This window comes from Lactuca saligna, chromosome 7, assembly GCF_052625555.1.
Source record: "Lactuca saligna cultivar CGN05327 chromosome 7, ASM5262555v1, whole genome shotgun sequence".
In the NCBI taxonomy this organism is placed as follows: Eukaryota; Viridiplantae; Streptophyta; class Magnoliopsida; order Asterales; family Asteraceae; genus Lactuca; species Lactuca saligna.
The window spans coordinates 17,621,808-17,642,627 of record NC_136423.1 but is presented as its reverse complement, the minus strand read 5'-3'; the positions used below and the strand labels follow the sequence as shown (position 1 = coordinate 17,642,627).

Sequence of the window (20,820 nt, the reverse complement as noted above, 5' to 3'; positions counted from 1 at the left end):
ATCGTTATCAGGCTTGTAATTTCCAAAATTTGATGGAGTATTTTAACTGGGACCTAGTTTTTGGATTTTAAAACAAGACAAATATGTATATTTGAATAGAGGAAGTGAATAATCTTAAGAAAAATAAATTGGCATGTAGTGTTGTTTATAGGTAAGGGTTCATTTTAAAAAATTAAAATAACCAAAACTAATTAGTCTTCCGAATCAAACAGCCAACATATTTGATTGGTCGTAGTATATCGTCGTTACTACCACAATCCATCATGAACACTAGTCACAATGAACACCAAATATGGTATTCGTGGTCATGGTTCGTTACCAGCTAGACGACGACTCCCTGCCGATTGGTCTAACGTCTTGGTCAATAGGCATCATTAATAACGAATTTACCATGGAATTTCCGTAACATCTAGGTCAACAGGCATCTATCATTTTCTTTAAAAGTCAAATAATATGACTTGAAGAATTGAAAAGTATACACCCTATTAATATTTGAAAGACATGTTCCACCATTTCCACGAATTAGAACCACGAATTTTTTAAAGATAAGAATAACATAAAATTTCTAATACCCAAACTAACAAGTATAAAAATAAAAATAGAATAAAAAATTATGTTGGTGATTCGTGATTGTAACTGAAAGTTAGAATGAAAACCCTCCATAGCCATGGCAGCACCTTCATGTTCGTATTCTCACTCTTCTTCTACCCTTTTCTTTCTCAAGCTATTGACACCATAACACCCACACAACCCCTCACCATCAAACAAACTCTAGTCAGTAATGGTGAAGTTTTCGAGTTGGGGTTCTTCGATCCAGGCAACAATAATTTGTATATAGGCATTTGGTACAAGCAAATTCAGCAGAAAACATACGTTTGGGTAGCTAATAGAGACAATCCCATTACTTCATCGTCCGGGAACCTAACCATCGCCAGCAACGGCAACATGGTGCTTGTAAATCAAACCGGAACTGTGGTCTGGTCGACAAATCAACCTACACAGGTGGTGAAGACGGTGGGGCAGCTTTTGGACACCGGTAACTTTGTGCTTCGTCCGGAAAACGATGAGAATCCGGAGAATTATATTTGGCAAAGCTTTGATTATCCGACTGATACTCTATTACCGGAGATGAAACTCGGGTGGGACAGGAAGTCTGGAATTCATCGGTTTTTGCGGTCGTGGAAGACGAATATCGTTCCATCCACCGGTGATTATTCTTTTAAACTGGATATCACTGGGTTCCCGGAGCTTGTAACGATGAACGACGAAACCATAACTTGGCGGACTGGGCCGTGGAATGGGTTAAGGTTTAGCGGCACACCGCAGATGGTGGGGTTGAATATAATGAAGTTTGAATTACAGGATAATTCCGATGAGATTACTTATTCTTTTGAAATGCTGGATAGTTCTATTTATTCGCGATTCGTTGTAAATTCTTCTGGTATTAGTCAAAGATTGGTTTGGGCCGAAACAACAAAAACCTGGAATACCTTCTGGTATTTCCCCGGTGATTTCTGCGATCAATTTGGTGAATGTGGTCCGTTCGGCGTTTGTGATACATCAACTGCACCGTTCTGCAATTGTATGACCGGATTCCGGCCCAAGAACAAACAAGCATGGGATCTACGAGATGGAAAGGACGGGTGTGTTCGGAGCTCCGTAATGGACTGTGGGTCGGATGGGTTTCTGCTATTGAAGAACATGAAATTGCCGGAGAGTTCAAACGCGTTTGTAGATCAGACGATTAATTTGAGCGAGTGTGGTGCAATTTGCAAGAAGAATTGTTCCTGTGCTGCGTATGCTAGTATGAATATCACTGAAGGCGGGTCGGGTTGTGTGATTTGGGTTGGAGATCTTATGGATATGAGGCACTATGTCGATTCTGAATATGGAGGGCAAGATCTTTACGTTAGAGCTGCAGCATCTGATTTAGGTATGTTCCTAAGATAGTTTTGTTTTGTTGGATGCCGGGTGAGATTTAAAACCGGAAAACCGAACCGATTGAACCGCAATATGCTAAACTGTTCCGGGGTTTGGGTTTTAATAATAACGTTATCCGTGTTTGGGGTATATATGCCTCTCTTAGTCTCTATCTCTCTCACACACATAGACAAAGACATACCTATAAGCCTTTTCTACTAAACTACGAGCATATGAAAATACATCTTCAATCTTTTCCAACCTACAACATATGAAAATAACATTTTTCTTCACCTACTCAACCTATTAAAGGCAGGTCCGTCCCAGAGGGTGGGCGATATCTAAATTTTTTTATAGAAATTGTTATAAAACCTTGATGACATTTGTGTTTTTTTAGAGCCCATTTTTTTCTCTTGCCCCGGGTTCAAGATATGTTTGGAACGGTCCTGATTCAAGATACACATTTGTGCATAAAGAACATGAAACAAAAACATGAGAAAAGTAGAGAGATGGACATATTAACGGTTTATGTGACCCGGTATCCTTTCTCATAGTTGAACCAAATTTTGCTCAATGCAATCTCCGTTGAGGTGTCACAGGTACCACCACCCGGTGGCTTCTTTCAGAGCCATTCCGACCACCTTTAGGATGGAGGGAGTGCATATCCCTCATCCTTCCCAATCCATTTTCCACTTAGGTTCCCCATTATCTTTTCTTTATCCTCTCACTTCCTTCCATCCAAACCCACAACACAAGTAATCCATCTTTCTCAACTTTTTCAACCTAAGCCTGACAATTGGTTTGCGTTCGGGTTGGTGGGTTGGCGGGCCACGAGTTGGCGGATTGAAAACATCAACCCAACCAAACTCATATAACCTGTATAAGTATATGAGTTTGTGGGTTCGTGGGTCAGTGGATCGAACCCAACCCGAATAACCCATTTAATAAGCTACACATTTTAAAATGAAATTAAAAAATGCAAATAAATTGAAGTCATAAAGTCTTAAATATTCAGCATCGAGTCATAAATAGGAGTGACAACGATGAGTGGTGTGCAACACCCGGAGGACGAGAAGACGAGTGGTGTGCATGCGACACTGCGACAGTCGATGACTCGATGTCTCAATCGATGGAGATGGGAGATATGGAGTCATGAATTTGGAGACTAAAGACTGAATTTCTTTTTGATTAGAGGATTCTTAGATGATAGGACACACTAATACGACTCGAAGATGTTTTGCAGTTTTAGAATTCGAAAAACGATTAAACAATAATCAAATATTCAAAACAGATAAATAATTAAATATATTTTTTAAAGATAATATATATATATATATATATATATATATATATATATATATATATATATATAATCGGATTGGCGGGTTGACCCGCGAACCAAACAAGTAACCCAACCCAACCCATGAAATAAACGGGTTGGTGGTCAAAAATCTCAACCCAAACCCGTTTATTTTCGTGTTGGATAGTGTCAGGTTGCGGGTTGGGTCAAGGATTACCACCCTTATTTCAACCCACATAATTTTATTTTGAAAAACTATTAAAACATTTACAAACTTAAAAGTAAATAAATAAAACTAAATATAAAAACACCATTTCATCATAAAAACACACTACTACAAATGTAAATTTTAAAACCTAAAACCGATAATTGAAATGGTTAAATGATAGTAATTAAGTATGACTATGTGCACCCTCAAAACTCATACTAATTAAGTAACTATAGTTGAAATTAATGAGAATATGCTCTCAAAGCTAATCTTTCAATGGCCTCCTAGCAAATTTCTTTTGGTCATTTCTTATTCCCAACTAGCTAAATACTCCCAAGTTCATGGAAAAAAAAAATTACAAATCAAATATGAACCTTCAGATTTTGGATTTAATTTAAATGTAAGTTTAAGTATAAACAATCATCATAATAAATAATATGCATCAATAATAAAGTCATGAAATTTTAACAACATATCATAATCATATTTTTGAAGTCAGTTGTATCTATAGTTTCAATATCTTTCTACTATTTGCAACAGTATTAGACGTGTGTATATATATATATATATATATATATATATATATATATATATATATATATATATATTGAGGTTGTAGAGTGAAAATATGTTTTGTATATATATATATATATATATCCTTGTACTCGTTATCTTATAAAGCAATTACAATATTCAATTACCAAGTTTATCTTGGTATTAGAGCCTAACCCTAATCTACCCTACGGTTGCCTCTTCCCTGCCTCATCTCTCCTGTGTGTCAACAATTGATACACTCACCCTTCTCTTCTCTTTGATTAATACATGGCTCCTATTACTCCTTTCTCTTCATCTGAGAAAACCTCTCACAATTCACACAAGTTCGGATTCACCTTATCACCAACAAATTACGGGTATTGGAAAACAATGATCCAACCCTTCCTAATCACAAACGATTTGTACGGTTATGTTGATGGTTCCATCGAATGTCCTCCAGCAATTACAGTCACCACCACTTCATCTGGTAAAGATGGCCAACAGGTGTCATCATCTCAACCCAATCCAGAAAACGCAGCATGGGTTCACAATGATGCCCACGTACGGATGCTGATTTTGTCTACTATCTCTGAAGCATCTTTTCAACATGTTCAAGGTAATTCATCTCGTGAACTTTGGCTGTCCCTTGAACGAGCTTATGCACCCCATACTTCTTCACGTGAATACACTTTAAAAACACAACTTTTAAAGATAACAATGATGGGTGATGAATCCTCTTCTGCCTACTTGACTCGTGCACAAGAATATTCTGATGCCTTAGCAAACATTGGTGAACCCATCAAGGAAAAAGACCTTGTTATGCTGGTTATTTCAGGACTTAGGGATGAATACAATGGCCTTAAATCCACGCTCCTAGCACGAAAATTCCCCACTGCCTTCTCAGAACTCCATGGCCTCTTGGTAGATCATGATTTCATGATCAAAAAAATGCCCACCGAAGTCTCGCCTGCCCAAGCCTTTATGACTGCTGTTCCCTCTCATAAATCTAGCACAACCGGGTCATCTCTCCCCACTGAAACTCTTCATGTTGTTCAGCAACTTGCTCAACAGTTGGGTTTCCAACTTCAGCCACTGACAAACATATCCTCGCCACAAGCTCACTACACATAACGCTCGGGAAACAATCGGGATCGCCTTTTCAATAACAGATCTGGTCGTGGGAGAGGAAACCGACAACAAGGAAGGGGAAACCGATCTCAATTCAGTTGGGCTTCCAACCAAAATACAGTTTATGGTACATGTAATCGGTGTGGCATAGGTCACGTTCCGTCTGAATGCCCAAACCGTGACCCCTCAACTATGCGACCAAAAACACAGCCCTCTGCGAATTTTGCAGACTTCCGCTCACAAACAGGTTCTTGGCTACCTGACACTGGTTCGATTCATCATGTTACCCCTGATATTTCTACATTTGAAAATTATGACACTTATTATGGCAATGACAACATTCACGTTGGCAATGGTACAGGTTTGCCCATCCTCCACATTGGTTCCTCTAAACTTTATGCTCCCACAAAATCTTTCTCGCTTACAAACATCCTTCATGTTCCCAAAATTAAACAAAATCTGCTCTCTGTTCAAAATTTTTGTCAAGACAATAACGTCTATTTTGAATTTCACACCTCCTTTTTTGCTGTGAAGGACGAGATAACTCACACCACCCTCCTCACGGGTCCAAGTAAAGGCGGTCGTTATTCATTCGAGCTTCCGCGGATACAACCAATTCCAAAAGTTGCTTTCTCTACTACTTGTGCCTCTTCCATCACTTAGCATCAACGCTTGGGACATCCTCACTCTCAGTTGTTGAAGTCAATGTTATCCAAATACCGTTTACCTTTACTAGATAATTTTAGTTCTTTTAATTGTGATTCTTGTTCCATTGGGAAGTCATCAAAACTTCATTTGTCATCTTCCACTTATAAAAGTTCAAACTTTTTGGATTTATTGTTTTGTGATGTTTGGGGCCCTGCTCCTGTTACCTCTTTTGATGGGCACCGTTATTTCATGTTATGTGTTGATCATTTTTCTCGCTTTATGTGGATATTTCCATTAGCAACCAAAGCTGATGTGTGTGACACCTTTAAGGCATTCATGATTACTGTTGAAAGACAATTCCAATCTAAAATAAAGTTTGTTCAAACAGATTGGGGCGGTGAATTTCGCAACCTTTCCAAGTTCTTCTCAACACTCGGCATCACTCATAGACTCTCATGTCCACACACAAGTGAGCAAAATGGTATCGTTGAGCGCCGACATCGTCATGTTGTCGAAACCGGTCTCACGTTACTTGCCCAATCTCATGTTCCATGTCGTTTTTGGCACTTTGCGTTTGATACAGCTGTTTATCTTATTAACCGCATGCCATCTCGAGCAAACTCCAATATCTCACCTTTTGAACATGTCTTCAAACACACCCCCGATTACTCCTTTTTACGGGTTTTTGGTTGTCGTTGTTACGCACATCTTCGTCCATACAACAAACATAAAATGGACTTCCGATCCATGCCGTGTGTTTTCCTCGGCTATAGCACATCTCATCATGGTTACCGGTGTTTTGATCCCCAATCTGAGCGAATATACATTGCTCGACATGTGCATTTCCATGAAGATTCCTTTCCATACCATACCATTTCCTCTCCAAACCCACCTGCACCTACATCAGCCAATCCGTATGTCTCATCCTACCCTAACATCCCACCTGACTTGAACTACTTAAACACACCTCCCTTACCACAACATCCATCGTCATCACCAGACCCTGAAATTGCACATGGAACGCCACCATCACCTGACCAGCAGTCAACGAATCCACCTTCACAACAACATCAACCATCATTAACGCAACATCCGACACCCCCACCCCCACCCCCACCCCCACCACCATCACCACCTCTGCCACCCCTTATTTATACTTATGCTCGCAACACCCATTCTCGGTCTACCATACCCACACCAACTACACAATCTGATATGCCTCATCCTCGTCCCTCAAACCTTCGCCCTAATCCCAAACCAGTTAAACGTTCCTTTCATAGACATATCAGCACACCTGAAACAGAACCTGCCACATTCAAAGCTGGACACAAGGACCCAAAATGGCAAAAAGCCATGCTAGATGAATACTCGGCACTTCTACGAAATGGTACTTGGACATTGGTACTACGGCCACCAAACTCAAATATTATTGACTGTAAATGGGTGTATAAACTCAAACGGGACCAAACAGGGGCAGTGTCACGATACAAAGCACGCTTAGTTGCCAAGGGGTTTCGCCAACAACACGGTATCGATTATCAGGAAACTTTTAGCCCGGTCGTTAAAGCCACCACCATTCGGGTCATTTTATCCTTGGCGGGCACACAAAAATGGCCCTTGCGACAGCTTGATATTCAAAATGCATTTTTGCATGGAGATCTCCATGAAACCGTTTATCTTCGACAACCTGAAGGATTTGTTGATTCTGCCAGACCTGATCATGTGTGCCTTCTCCGTAAGTCTCTATATGGCTTAAAACAGGCTCCACGAGCGTGGTTTCATCGGCTTTCTACGACACTTTATACTCTCGGATTTCAAGCCTCCAAAACAGACCCATCCATGTTTATTTACTCTTCCAGAGGCATTCTTCTTTACATGCTTGTTTATGTGGACGACATTATATTAACGGGAAATAGCCCTGCTGACATTGAGCGTGTTATTCAGACTCTTAGCCAGACTTTTTCACTTCAAGATATGGGCTTTTTATCCTATTTTTTGGGCATTGAAATTGTTAAACAAGGACCTGATCTGCTTTTTTCTCAAAAGAAATACATTCTTGACATATTGGAACGTGCTGGTCTTTCGCATGCAAATCCAGTTTCAACGCCTCTTACCACTACATCAAACCTCTCACTTGGCGATAGTCCACAGTTTGATAATCCGGTACAATATCTCCAGATCGTTGGAGCTCTTCAATATGTCACTTTATCTCGTCTAGACATTATGTTTGCAGTTAACAAAGTCTGTCAGTTCATGCATTCTCCCACTCAAAATCATTGGTCCGTTATGAAATGAATTCTAAGATACTTGCAAGGTACTGTTTCCTATGGTCTTCTGATTAAGAAAGAGTCGGCTACACTTTTACATGCATACACAGATTCAACTTACACTCCGTTGAATGCTTTTTCTGATGCGGACTGGGCTGGTTGCCCGGATGACCGCCGATCCACCAGGGGATACGCTATCTACCTTGGCTCTAATCTTGTTTCATGGTGCGCACGAAAACAAAAGACTGTCTCGCGGTCATCCACAGAGTCTGAATACAAAGCTCTTGCTGATACGGTTGCAGAACTTACATGGCTTCAAGCACTCTTACGTGAACTTCGTGTCTCTACTCCTTCTGCTCCAATTTTATGGTGTGACAATCTAGGAGCCACGTACCTAACCGCGAATCCTGTCTTCCATGCACGTACTAAACATGTTGAAGTTGATTTTCACTTTGTGCGAGAGAAGGTTGCCCGACGACAACTAACAGTTCAGCATATATCCACAGATGATCAAATTGCAGATATATTTACAAAACCCCTATCCTCACAGCGATTTCTATTCTTACGTGACAAGCTACAGGTCGCTACTCGACCTTAGCTTGAGGGGGAATATTAGACGTATATATATATATATATATATATATATATATATATATATATATATATATATATATATATATATATATATATATATATATATATATATATATATATATATATATATATATATATGTTGAGGGTGTAGAGTGAAAATATGTTTTGTATATATATCCTTGTACTCGTTATCTTATAAAGACCAAGTTTATCTAATAGTAATATAACATACATCAACAAAATACTTAATAACATATAAATGTATTATATATAGACAATCGACAATTTAAATAAAAGAAAACACCATAAGTGCATGTAATGTATACTGCTACTAATATTAAATATAATAAATAAGCTTACAATGAAAAAAAATAATCAATTACTTGGAAGTTGAAAATTCCCAAACTATAGTAATATAATCAATATCAACGACATGTTATTATATATATATATATATATATATATATATATATATATATATGGGAAAAGTGAATATACCCTTAAGGGTATATAAACTTAGGTACCCAAATTCACCATAAAACGTTGTTTTGTGTCATATAATACATTCTAATTGTCCACTATTCTTATAATTTAACTTCTAACTTGATTTACTTCAATGATTTTCATAAATTACATATTTATCTTTCTCTTATATAATTTTCATTTTCAACTACAATATATGTAGCCTAGTAGGTGGTCAGCAAAAATATTTGATGTAAGAGGAATGTAATAATGAAATTTCGAAAACTTTGAAAGTAAATCAAGTTAGGGGTTGAAGTTTAATAACATTATAATGAATATCAAAGAAAACGACGTATTATGGTGTGTTTGGGTACCTAAGCTTATATACCCTTAAGGGTATATTCACTTTTCCATATATATATATATATATATATATATATATATATATATATATATATATATATATATATATATATATATATATATATATATATATATATATATAATCACAATTTTACACAAAAAGAAACACTATAAATACATTTAATGTTTATTGATACTAATATTAAACTTATAAATAAGTTTACAATGTAAAAAATAACCAATTAATTTGAATTTGAAAATATCCAAAGTAGAGCTTCATATTCTCAAATCTTTTTGTTTCTCTATACTGTTATTCACATCCTAAAATACTCATTTACCTAAAGGTAAATATATAAATGTTTGTTGTGAGCTAAAGTTATCTATATACTACTAAAATAAGTTACACAGTGTAGAAAATAAAAAAAATAAAAATTAGTGGTCATTACTAATCAACGATGGATCATATTTTAAGTACTTTTGAAACTAAGTACACATAAATTAAAAAAACTTTTGAGTTTTAATAAAATTTTAAAATGAATGTGGTCTTTTATATATATATATATATATATATATATATATATATATATATATATATATATATATATATATATATATATATATATATATATATATATATATATATATATATATATATATATATATATATATATATATAAGCGGACAAACTATGTGTTTTATAAATATTCATGTTTTTAGACAACAAATAAATAAAAACTTTAATTCATCAATCCTGTAGGAACCACGATCACAAGATTAACTAAACTTTCATATTAAAAAATTCAAAAATTATTAATCAGATAATTTACATAATTTTTAAATAAGTTATTAATTAAGAGATAGTTTTATTAGTTATGTAAAATTATAATCATTGATTCAAATAAATATATGAAATTAAGTTTCAATATATATATCAGACAACTTTTATCTGTGAATTAGTGAAAACAATAATATAAAATTTAAAATTTAAAATTTAAAAAGAAAAATAAATAAATTGACAAATAGCATCTAATTAATTAGGAGGTCTAATAAATTTAAAACGAAGAATTAATAGATTGACAAGTGTTAGGATGTCTAATATTATGTCGCATGATAAAATAACTACTCTTTTATTAGTATCCTCCATAATAAATCAATTTTTTTTGTCAAATATCGTCTTCTCCTTCATTTGGATACATTACATTTTCTAGAATTTTTGAATTTTCTATTTTTCACTTGTCATTTTATTTTATTTTTCATTTTATTAAATTAAAATTTCATATTTAATATGTAAGGTAATATATATGTAATGTATTTATTAGAAAGAGTTTATAAATGTAGTGTATTCAATATATTAAAGTCTCATTAATTTTTATAATTTAAAATTTTTCTCATTTTTTTTTATAAATTCAAACTTCTCAAATTGTTAAAATTTCATATTTAATTTTGTTTTTAAATAAAATCATATAATGTATGAATCTTACACCTAGTAGGGAGATATACGAGCACTACACTTGGTTATCTTGGGAGACATGTCAAATTACACTTTAGGAACTTATATCATGTATTAAAGTAGTAGTTATGCTTTATTTTGCAATTATAGACATTAATAACTATGAGTTCTTTATTGCAGATCAATCAGTAGGAGCCGGAAGTTTAAAAAAGGGTTCCAACAATGGCAACCACGTTGGTAAGATTGTCGGCATCACCATCAGTACTTGTGTGGTGCTCACATTTCTACTTATTCTCGTCTACTTGAAGAGGAAGAAAACAAGAAATCTGAAAAAATCATTTAATAGAACTGGTAAGTAGGACCAACTCCTTGAGCTACTCTTAGACTAATCGGGACTAACTCATTAAAATTTTGACTACGAGTTTAATTATATTTCCAGGTTTTTTTTTATTAAAGTTAGATCCTGAGATTCGTTATGCGAGCTCGATTAGGCTCACGAGTAGAGATCCACAAAACCCGAATCCGATTCGATCCGGTTTCGCTTCCGTCATCAAGAATCCGATCCAGTCAAAATTCGATCTGGATCCGGTCAAAATCCGATCCGGATCCAATCACAATCCGAATCCGATTCTAATCGGGTTAAACCGATTTTAGTGGGTTATAAGCGGATTTTGGAGCAGATTTGGATCCGGTTTTTAGCAAATCCGGTTTACGATCGGTATCAAATCCGATTTGAAATGTAGGATTAGGATCCGATTGAAAATCCGGTTTTGAATCCGATCCGATCGGTTTGGTCAAAACCGGTTTTGACCCAATCTAGTTTCGAATTGGATCCGGTTTTGAATAGTGAAACCGGTTTTTGTGTACGGCTCTACTCATGAGCCTAAACTAGCTTATGTATTTTTATATAATATAACTTTTTTTTAATGTTTTATATTAAACTATTGATAAATATTAATTACCAAATAATTTATATATTAAGTTATTGCTAAATATTGTACAGACTTCTTAATGAGTTGTGCCTAAGCCGAACTTAGGCTTATCTACGCTAGCCTGACAAACGATTTGTGTCTAAACTAGAACATGTTAAATCATCCATAAATCGATGTCAAGCTTTTAAAGTTAGCCTATAATCGAGCTGAACTCGTGCTCGAATAAAACAAATATCATTCCTCCAAATATGGATTAACACTATTTATTTTTCAAAAATAGATTTGAAGTTTTATTTGTCGATTTTAATCCATTTTTATATATATCTAATTTATTTTTATCTATTAGTTATAATTTAAATGTAATATTAATATTTAAAGTATCATGTTATATATTAAATTACATTAATTAATAATAATTATAAAGTTTGATATTTATGCATTAAAATAATAAAATATATTAAATACATATTAGAAATTTAAAACATTGTAATATAGTTTATAAATGTGTGTAACATGTATTAGTTCTTTCAATAATGTGTAATATTTTAATAAATATACGTAATATTTATTTAAAAGTGTATTATAAATATATATATTTTTTAATAAATTTATAAATAATTCAAATTCATTATATACGAACAATTTATTTTATTATAATTTATGATAACATATTTTATAATATTATTGTAATGGAAAAAAGATAGAATATATATATATATATATATATATATATATATATATATATATATATATATATTAAAATTTAATTAATAAAAAGGTTATAAGAATGGAAAACACTTTTGTGGTAAAAAATGAAACATTACTTATCTTTTTTTTTTAGGGAAAAATAAAAGTTGGTTGGAAATGATATTACAACTAGTTGTTTTATAAATTTATTAAAAGATGGTATATTTATGATATAAGATCCGTCCAATGTCCATTTTGGTTTTAATAAGTGATTAACCGATGAAGTAACTGATAACCACATTAACCCATAAACATTTTCTAATATTAGAGAAAATTTCAGCTACAAGACTAAAACCATTTCGATATATGTTTTGATTTTAAACAAAACGAGTTTTCATTTTTAAAATCAAAATAGTATCTGTTTGTAATTCATATGTTCTTGATATATTTTGTTATGATCTAAATTAGGTCCGCAAGAAAGAACCGAAGATTTCGTTGTAAATAAAGGGGTAGTTGTACAAAGTAGAAGAGATTATTACAATGAAACGACCATGGATGAACTTGAATTACCATTGTTCGATTTTAGGACACTGGCTATGGCAACAAACAACTTCTCGGATACAAATAAACTTGGTCAAGGTGGATTCGGGTGTGTTTACAAGGTAAATTACTTGTTCAAAAGTATCTGATCCAAAATCTGATCAAAAAATCTAAACATTTTAAATCGAATGATAATTTTCCGAAATTTTAGATACACTGACTATCTAAAAAATCTGAAATATACATATTTTAATTCCAATTCGTTTATGCTATAATATTAGCATCTTTTATTTTGTAATTATTTGAGTATCGAGACCAAACAATTGAAGACATGTTTTTAGTGGTTAATTTTCTTTATACGCTTAAAATGGATAGAGGTTCAAATCGTTGGCAAGATTATGCAATAAAGATGTAATGCTGTCCAAATGCTGTATGGATGGAAGTATAGAACTAATATGTGATTATATTGTGTTAAATATAAAATAGTGTACATTTCTAGGTTAAAATTTCCACTATCCAATATTTTTATTTAAATCTTTAGATATCTAATTTAATAATTAAATTCATATCTGAAAATTTGGATATCTATATCTAGTGTATGAAATATGGATCTTCGGAATTTTTAATATCATGTTTGAACACTCCTAGTTATAATTAATATTAATACCAGATGATACAACATAGAACCATAAAGAAAAGTGAAAAAAAATGTTCGTGATGTAGGGTACATTAACAGAAGGCGAAGTTGTAGCTGTAAAAAGGCTCTCAAGAATTTGTGAGCAAGGTATAGAGGAACTTAAAAACGAGGTCCGATTAATCGCAAAACTCCAACATCGAAACCTTGTTCGTGTATTAGGTTGCTGCATTGAGGTTGAAGAGAAGTTGTTGATTTATGAGTTCATGGAAAACAAAAGTCTTGATATGTTTCTTTTTGGTAAGTTTTTAACGGTATTGCGTCTTTTTTTTTTTTTTTTAACTTTTTATACTCATGTTTTTACATGACAAAATCTAATTGTGTTCTTTGGTAATCATCATAGACAAAGAGAAAAATGTGAAACTCAATTGGAAAATGCGACTCGATATTATACGTGGGATTGCACGAGGGCTTCTTTATCTTCACCAAGATTCAAGATTTAAAATCATTCATCGAGATATGAAAGCGAGTAATATTTTGCTTGATAAGGACATGAACCCAAAGATATCAGATTTTGGTATTGCAAGAATTTTTGGGAGAGATCAAACAGAAGCAGAAACAAAAATAGTGGTTGGAACGTAGTAAGTATCATTGTACCATGTGAAAAATATAAATATTTATGAGACAAATGATATAATATGGTTTTTAGATAGTTTCAATTATTATTATTATTAATATTATTATTAACAAATTTCTTGTAGTGGTTATATGTCACCTGAATATGCGATGGATGGCCATTTCTCCACAAAATCTGATGTTTTTAGTTTCGGGGTTTTAATTCTGGAGATAGTGAGCGGTAAAAGAAATAGAGGTTCATCCAACACAACTAGCCAACTTAACCTTCTTGGACAAGTAAGTACTATTAGTGACCAATTGAGAACTTAAAAGGTGAATTTTAATGGGTACATGTCTTGTTAAAGTATTGTGTTTGTAACAAAAACAATGCGTATTTTTAGGCATGGAAGATATGGAACGAAGACAATGCTTTAGAACTACTAGACGAATCTATTAGAGCCAAATTTTCAGAAAATGAAGTATTGAGGTGCATACAAATTGGATTATTATGTGTTCAAGAACAATCGGAAGATAGGCCTGATATGGCAAATGTGGTGTTGTTATTGAGTAGTGAAAATGTACGAATGCCACAGCCAAAACATCCTGGATTTTTTATTAGAAAAATTAACAAAGAAATTGAGTATTCGAGCAAAGATGACGATTCCAAGACCATAAATGGAATCACAATATCGATACTAGATGGTAGATAGCGAAAATAAGATAGTTGTCATCTAGTATCAATTATCCATCATATTTTCCCTTCTTCTTCGATCCTTAATTTATTTTAGGATCAAAATTTCATCATGTATCATCTTATTAGAATGTTTTCATTATCTTCATTTCTTCTTGTCAATTTCTCCTTTAGTCTGAATTATACAAACACATGACAGCTAGATTATTATAACCAAAAAGTTTATCTGTCAATCGTTAAAACTCTAAGTATGTCAAATTTAGAATTTGTTCAAATCTGAAAGTTGTGTTTATGCTAATAGTTATTATTATTTTTTTCAAGATTATCGTTGTCATGTTTTTTATATCCAATTATATCTATATCTTCAACTTCTTTCTTTTCTTCAAACTCTTCAAGAACAGAAAAAAAAAGAGCATAATTTTCGAATAAAGCCTCATTCTTCATCCAGTCCTCCTTAAAGATTATGTTATATATAGTTAAGAATACAAAATCATCCATCGATTCAAAGGATAGTAAGAATGACAACATCCAACCATTATTTTTGATGTTAGCCTTCAACTAAGAAGATTGCATCATGTCAAAAAAATATTGTTGATTCATAGGAACTTGATACGCATTACCGGACCAAATACCCACTTTATTACACAACTTTTTTGCAACTAGCATGAAACAAAAAGGTATGCTCATGTTTCAGTTTGCAATTCACAACGGGCATGCGTACGATACAACTAAGTCCAGACGTTCATTTGATCTAAATTTGCATGTCTTGAGAACTCGTCTAAACCAACTCTACAACCAAAAATGTTTACTTTGACACTTTCAAACTCTCTTCGACATACAACCCCAAAGAAAGTACTTTGCCTTTTGAGTTTTGACCTTGAGTGATTGTTCATTGGGGAGGATTTGCTATTTATATGATCCTTTTTCAATAAACAAGAGTTTATATCTCATCATCAGATTACATCGTATGTACATGCATTTGTATTTTTAGTATTTTTCTTCTTCTCCGGTTTGACCATTTTAATTAAAAACGATCCATTAACTCCACACAAAAAGAACGGATTTAAGTAAAAAATTTCAACCGGTTAAAATACATAATATAGAAATTAAACAAGTAAAGCTATAATCAAGTTTCAACCCAATTAAGTAATCAATTTGACACAAGAATACACCCTTTGATTGCTAACTAAACGTAATATAATGGTAAAAAGGGGTATCGATCCTCGGGGAAATGGTTGTATTCAATCACCAATGCAATTTAATAGAACTAGTGAAATTAAACTAACTAACTACAATTAAAATAAAAAGGGGGGTGTTTGATTACTTGATAACTAAAATACTTGAATAACTAAAAACCTTGCAATTAAGCAAGTTGATGAGATGCTCAAAGGTTGTGAATAATTGGTTAACTAAGGCAATTCAACACAATGAACATTTGTGTGTTTATCATTAGGATCTAATACAAAGCTTATCTTTCATCCCAAATTGGTTATAGCAATCATGAAGCATGATATGCCAAGATTCCTCATAGATAGTATGGAGGTTGGGGAAGCCCACAACACACCTTCTTAATTAAGATCAAGGGTCAATTGAAGCAATTAATCCCAAGAAATCAATTAGCTTTAAGAATGAAGGAATCCCCAATTCCTAGAGGATGTCAAATGCTTACACATCCATAAAGGAGATATGATTCACAAGCTAGAGATGATTTCTACCATCATAAAGCCTTTGTTCTAGATAAATTCAATGATCCAATGCAAAATCAATGAAATAAATCAACTATTGCTCAATCAAATACTAAGCTCATGATCAAAGTATCAAATAAGCATAGGAATTGCAAACTAGAATCATAAACATGGAATAAATTAATAATCAACATAAATCCTTCAAAACCCACAAACATTCATTGGTTTTCAGCCAAAATTAACCAAATAAGAGTATTAGCCACTCATGGCAACAAAGAAACAAGAACAATAATCTAATTGCATAAAGAAACTACCTAAGATTTGGAAAGATGAAAGGAAATGAACTTTTGCTCCCAAAATCGCCTCTTGCAGGTCTCTAATGGTGGAAAAAACGTGAATGAGCCTCCAGATCTGATCCCCAAGGGTTAAGGCAAGCCAAATGACCAAAATGCCCAAACTGGGCAGTTGCGCGGGTACCCGCGGGACGGAAATTCCACCCGCGCAAATGTTGCTGTAATGCTATTGGTCCACCAAGCCACTACACCCTTCCACTACCAAAGATTCCTTTGGTCCCCCCCTCCTTTTCCCTGTAATTTGAAATGCACCAATCATCATTTAGCCACCAAATGGATGCTCCAAGCCCAAAATTTGAATTTTATGATCCATCTTCACAAGCCCAAATAATCCAAGCCAATATCTTTCAAGGCCCAATTCATCCTCTTTGATTCCGCCAAGCCCAATAATGCCTCGGGAGCCCACTAAGCCCGTCTCCGATCAACCCGCAACCGCAACAAGCACCGAAAAACCTACAAAATATCTTATGCAACATAACAAGCACCCGGTACGATCCAAACTAAAGAAAATAAAATAAAATACAATGCATTAATGATAAAAAGATCTAAAAAACTAAAATAAACTAATAAAAATAAGGAAATAAAATAAGCTATCAAATCACCCCAAGCTTAAACCTAACTTGTCCCCAAGTTAGAACAAGACTAAAAATGAGCTCGGGATGAACTATCTAAAAAGGAAAAAGAAAGATACCATAGAACTTGGTCAACATCAGTCAACATGGTCAGAATTAGTCCTTCAATGGACCCTACGCATCTTCAAAATGTTCCCCGCTTTAGAGCCATAAACCACATTCTCAACCACTTGATGGGCGAATAGATCACGGCTGGATGCGGTCACGGTGTGCAAGACAAAGGAAACAGAGATGCGCCCAGTGGGGGCACTTTAAATCACCAATGTAGACCATAGTGCACGAAGGAAAGGCGCCTCTTCACACACTATGATTCCTACATTTGTCAGGCCAAAGTGTATAATAACGAAATAGGGTTTTGTAGCACGGCCTCCGGGCAAACATCCGGTTTCAGAGGCTTCTCCCTTGTACTGTCCTTTACAGTCTACCGTCTCATCGTCGGGGCCTTTTCTCACCAAATATCAAAACTAAAATAAAATAATAAAAATTATACTTAACCTAAATCTAAACCTAACAACCTAAATCTTCAATCTTGAACTTCTGTTATTGGGTCTTCAGTCACATTCGCTGCTTGTCATCTAGTTTTTTTTTTTTTTTTTTTTTTTTTAATAAACTAGATATATAACATAAGTCTTGAACTTGGAATCTTGTTCTTCTTCTTGTGTTGCTCTTTTTCTTCATTTTTGTTTCTTTGTTTTTGTTGCTTTTCTTGAATCATCTTTAATAGGCTCTTATTTTCTTCACTTTTTCCAAATTTCTTCATTCTTTGTGTTGCTTCTTGAAAGGTCTAAGGAATTTCACCAAGTAACATAGGACTCCAATAGTGAAAATTGAGTGATAGATGGAGGCTAATATGAAAACCTAATGATCATCGACAATGTGCCAAGATCAACTAAAAAGGGTAGGGAATGACTCAAAAATGGGTGTTACCGAAAAGACTTGGTCCCAAAAGATGTGAATTGGGGGACCCACTTCAAAGTTCATCAAGCACCTCAATGCAAGGTGTGATAAACAAAATCTATCTAACTATCTATTATAGACCCCTAGAAAAATGATAACCTATCCTAAAAAGGCGGTGAGAATCTAACTAAACAAGGCTCGGACGAGACTCGGGAGTACTAAGGGGTACTCCCTCCAAAACCAAGATGCGAGTCTTCAATATCTTCAATGTCTTCAAAATACCTTACCGGGCTAGTCTTTGCTCGCACACATTGGCATGACCAACCACATCCCTCCGCACCTAGACCCAATCAAGCTACCTGCATCTGACCCCCACACAAGCGGTCTCAAAGTGGTCTGTAAGGCTCAAAACGTGTCCCATTCATCAAATACAAGGAATTCCATATCAAGACCCAGGACCAATCTATGATTCAATACTTATGACTCGGCGCTATGGTACCTGTAGGGATGAGAAGACAAGAGAGAACAAAAATGCATGAACTTAAACTAGAATGCATCTAAAAAGTATGAAAATTAGAAAAGAAAGAAAGAAAATATGCAATATTTTTGAATTTTTTTTATTTTATGCAATTTTTATGAATGCCCTAAATGACTAACTCTAAATGCAACTATATACAACCTAAATGCAATAAAAATAAAAGATTAGATTACCTCACCCCAAGCTTAAAATTAAGCATTGTCCTCAATGCTTAGGATGAGAGTAAGGAAGGATCATACCGGGATCAAGATGGAGGAGGCCCACGAGGAGGATAACCGTCCTTGGGCCGAAAATGATACCATAGGTCCTCCATGTAAGTGTGGGTGCGTGCTTGTTGTTCCTCTATGCGGTGGATGGCTACGGTGTTTCTATTGCCTTGAAGGCGCAAGGAAGCAAGCTGGCTGTAAATATCGAGAGGAAATTCGTGTGCAGGGTCGGGCTCATTGGGTTGCTGGTGTGAGTGGTAGTCATACTGTGGCTGGAAGTGTTCTCGCGAGGGCTGAAAGTGTGATCCGGAAGCTTGAGCTGGATGAGGTGGAGGTAGCTGACGGATTGGAAGATCATAATGGTCTTCAGCTTCGAATGGGCTATCAGCATTGTCAGGATCCACGTGCATGTCATCATTCGCAGCTGCATCATCATCATCTGGCAAGTCTTGAGGCAAAAACCATGTTTCGGGGTCATTGGTGGTGAAGATGGAGAGACTTGGATTGGGTAAGATGTAAACTGGGTCCTTGACATGGTTTAGCCAAGAGAAATGTCCAAGAAGATTAGGATGAGGTAGAATTAATTCCATCCGCATGAGAGTAATGCAATCGAGAAGGTAAAGAGGTGGATCATCCACTGGTACATATTCAGATGCTGGAAATTGAAGGCCCATACCCAAACCAATGAGGGTAATGAGACCTCCAATACAAATGTCACCAGTGGTCTTCGTCCTTAGGCTATCACATTTGTCTAAAAAGAAGGTGGCGAAATCGGGCAAAGACCAATGGTGGCGCGACATGCAATAGAGAAAATACAGCTCAACGGTGTTGATTTGTCCCGGCTCGTGACGAGCAAAGATAGATGCGGATAGGATCCGGTGGGCAATTCTCCAGCAAGGATGCATGATGAACGGGTCTTTTTGGCGACTGGGATTGAACTTGGGCAAGCTCGTGATTTGGGTCCAAAATTCTACGTTGGGCAAGCTTTTGAATTGAGTCCATTGGTGGCTGTAGATGTCGGAGTTGTAGATGTCATATGTGCCCATGATCTTGTTGAGTTTTTTGTACTTGAGTCGGTGCTGCCGACCCTGGAGTTTGAAAGTGAGTACTCTCGCTGTGTCATTGCGAGCATACGTGGAGAGGAATTCGATTGTGGGCTTCTTGTAGGTTCTTGCAGAAAGATCAAGAAACCGGTGCCAACCAATGTGGAAAAATAATTGTCGCAAATGGTTGTCAAGGCCGAGTTGAGCCATAGAATCTTGGTGGTAAAATTTTGTGGCGCGGATTGCACGCTTTTGGAGGTTGGATTTGAACTCGCGGCTTTGGGCACTCGTGAGGGTAAGGTTCCCATCACGATCAACATGGTCGGTGGACATTTTCTTGGATGGCCCCGAGGATTGAGGTTCACGCGAAGAACCATGAGATGCGTGAATGGTCTTATACCTTGCCATTGTACCTGTGAATGAATCTAGCAAAGACAAAAACTTGAACAAGATTATCCCTCACACTCGCCTCACACCAATCCAATCAAATCAA

General features: G+C 35.1%; 1 protein-coding gene across 1 annotated transcript; it reads left to right on the top strand.

Moving 5' to 3' along the window:
• Window positions 1–583: 583 nt before the first annotated feature.
• On the top strand, window positions 584–15,129 carry LOC145004544 (receptor-like serine/threonine-protein kinase SD1-8). The gene is made up of 7 exons (XM_078963479.1): window positions 584–1,933; window positions 11,055–11,225; window positions 12,962–13,155; window positions 13,757–13,967; window positions 14,071–14,308; window positions 14,429–14,579; window positions 14,684–15,129. The coding sequence occupies exons 1-7, from the start codon at window positions 649–651 to the stop codon at window positions 14,990–14,992; spliced, it is 2,559 nt and encodes an 852-aa protein (XP_078819605.1). The 5' UTR covers window positions 584–648; the 3' UTR covers window positions 14,993–15,129.
• The last annotated feature ends 5,691 nt before the right edge of the window (window positions 15,130–20,820 follow it).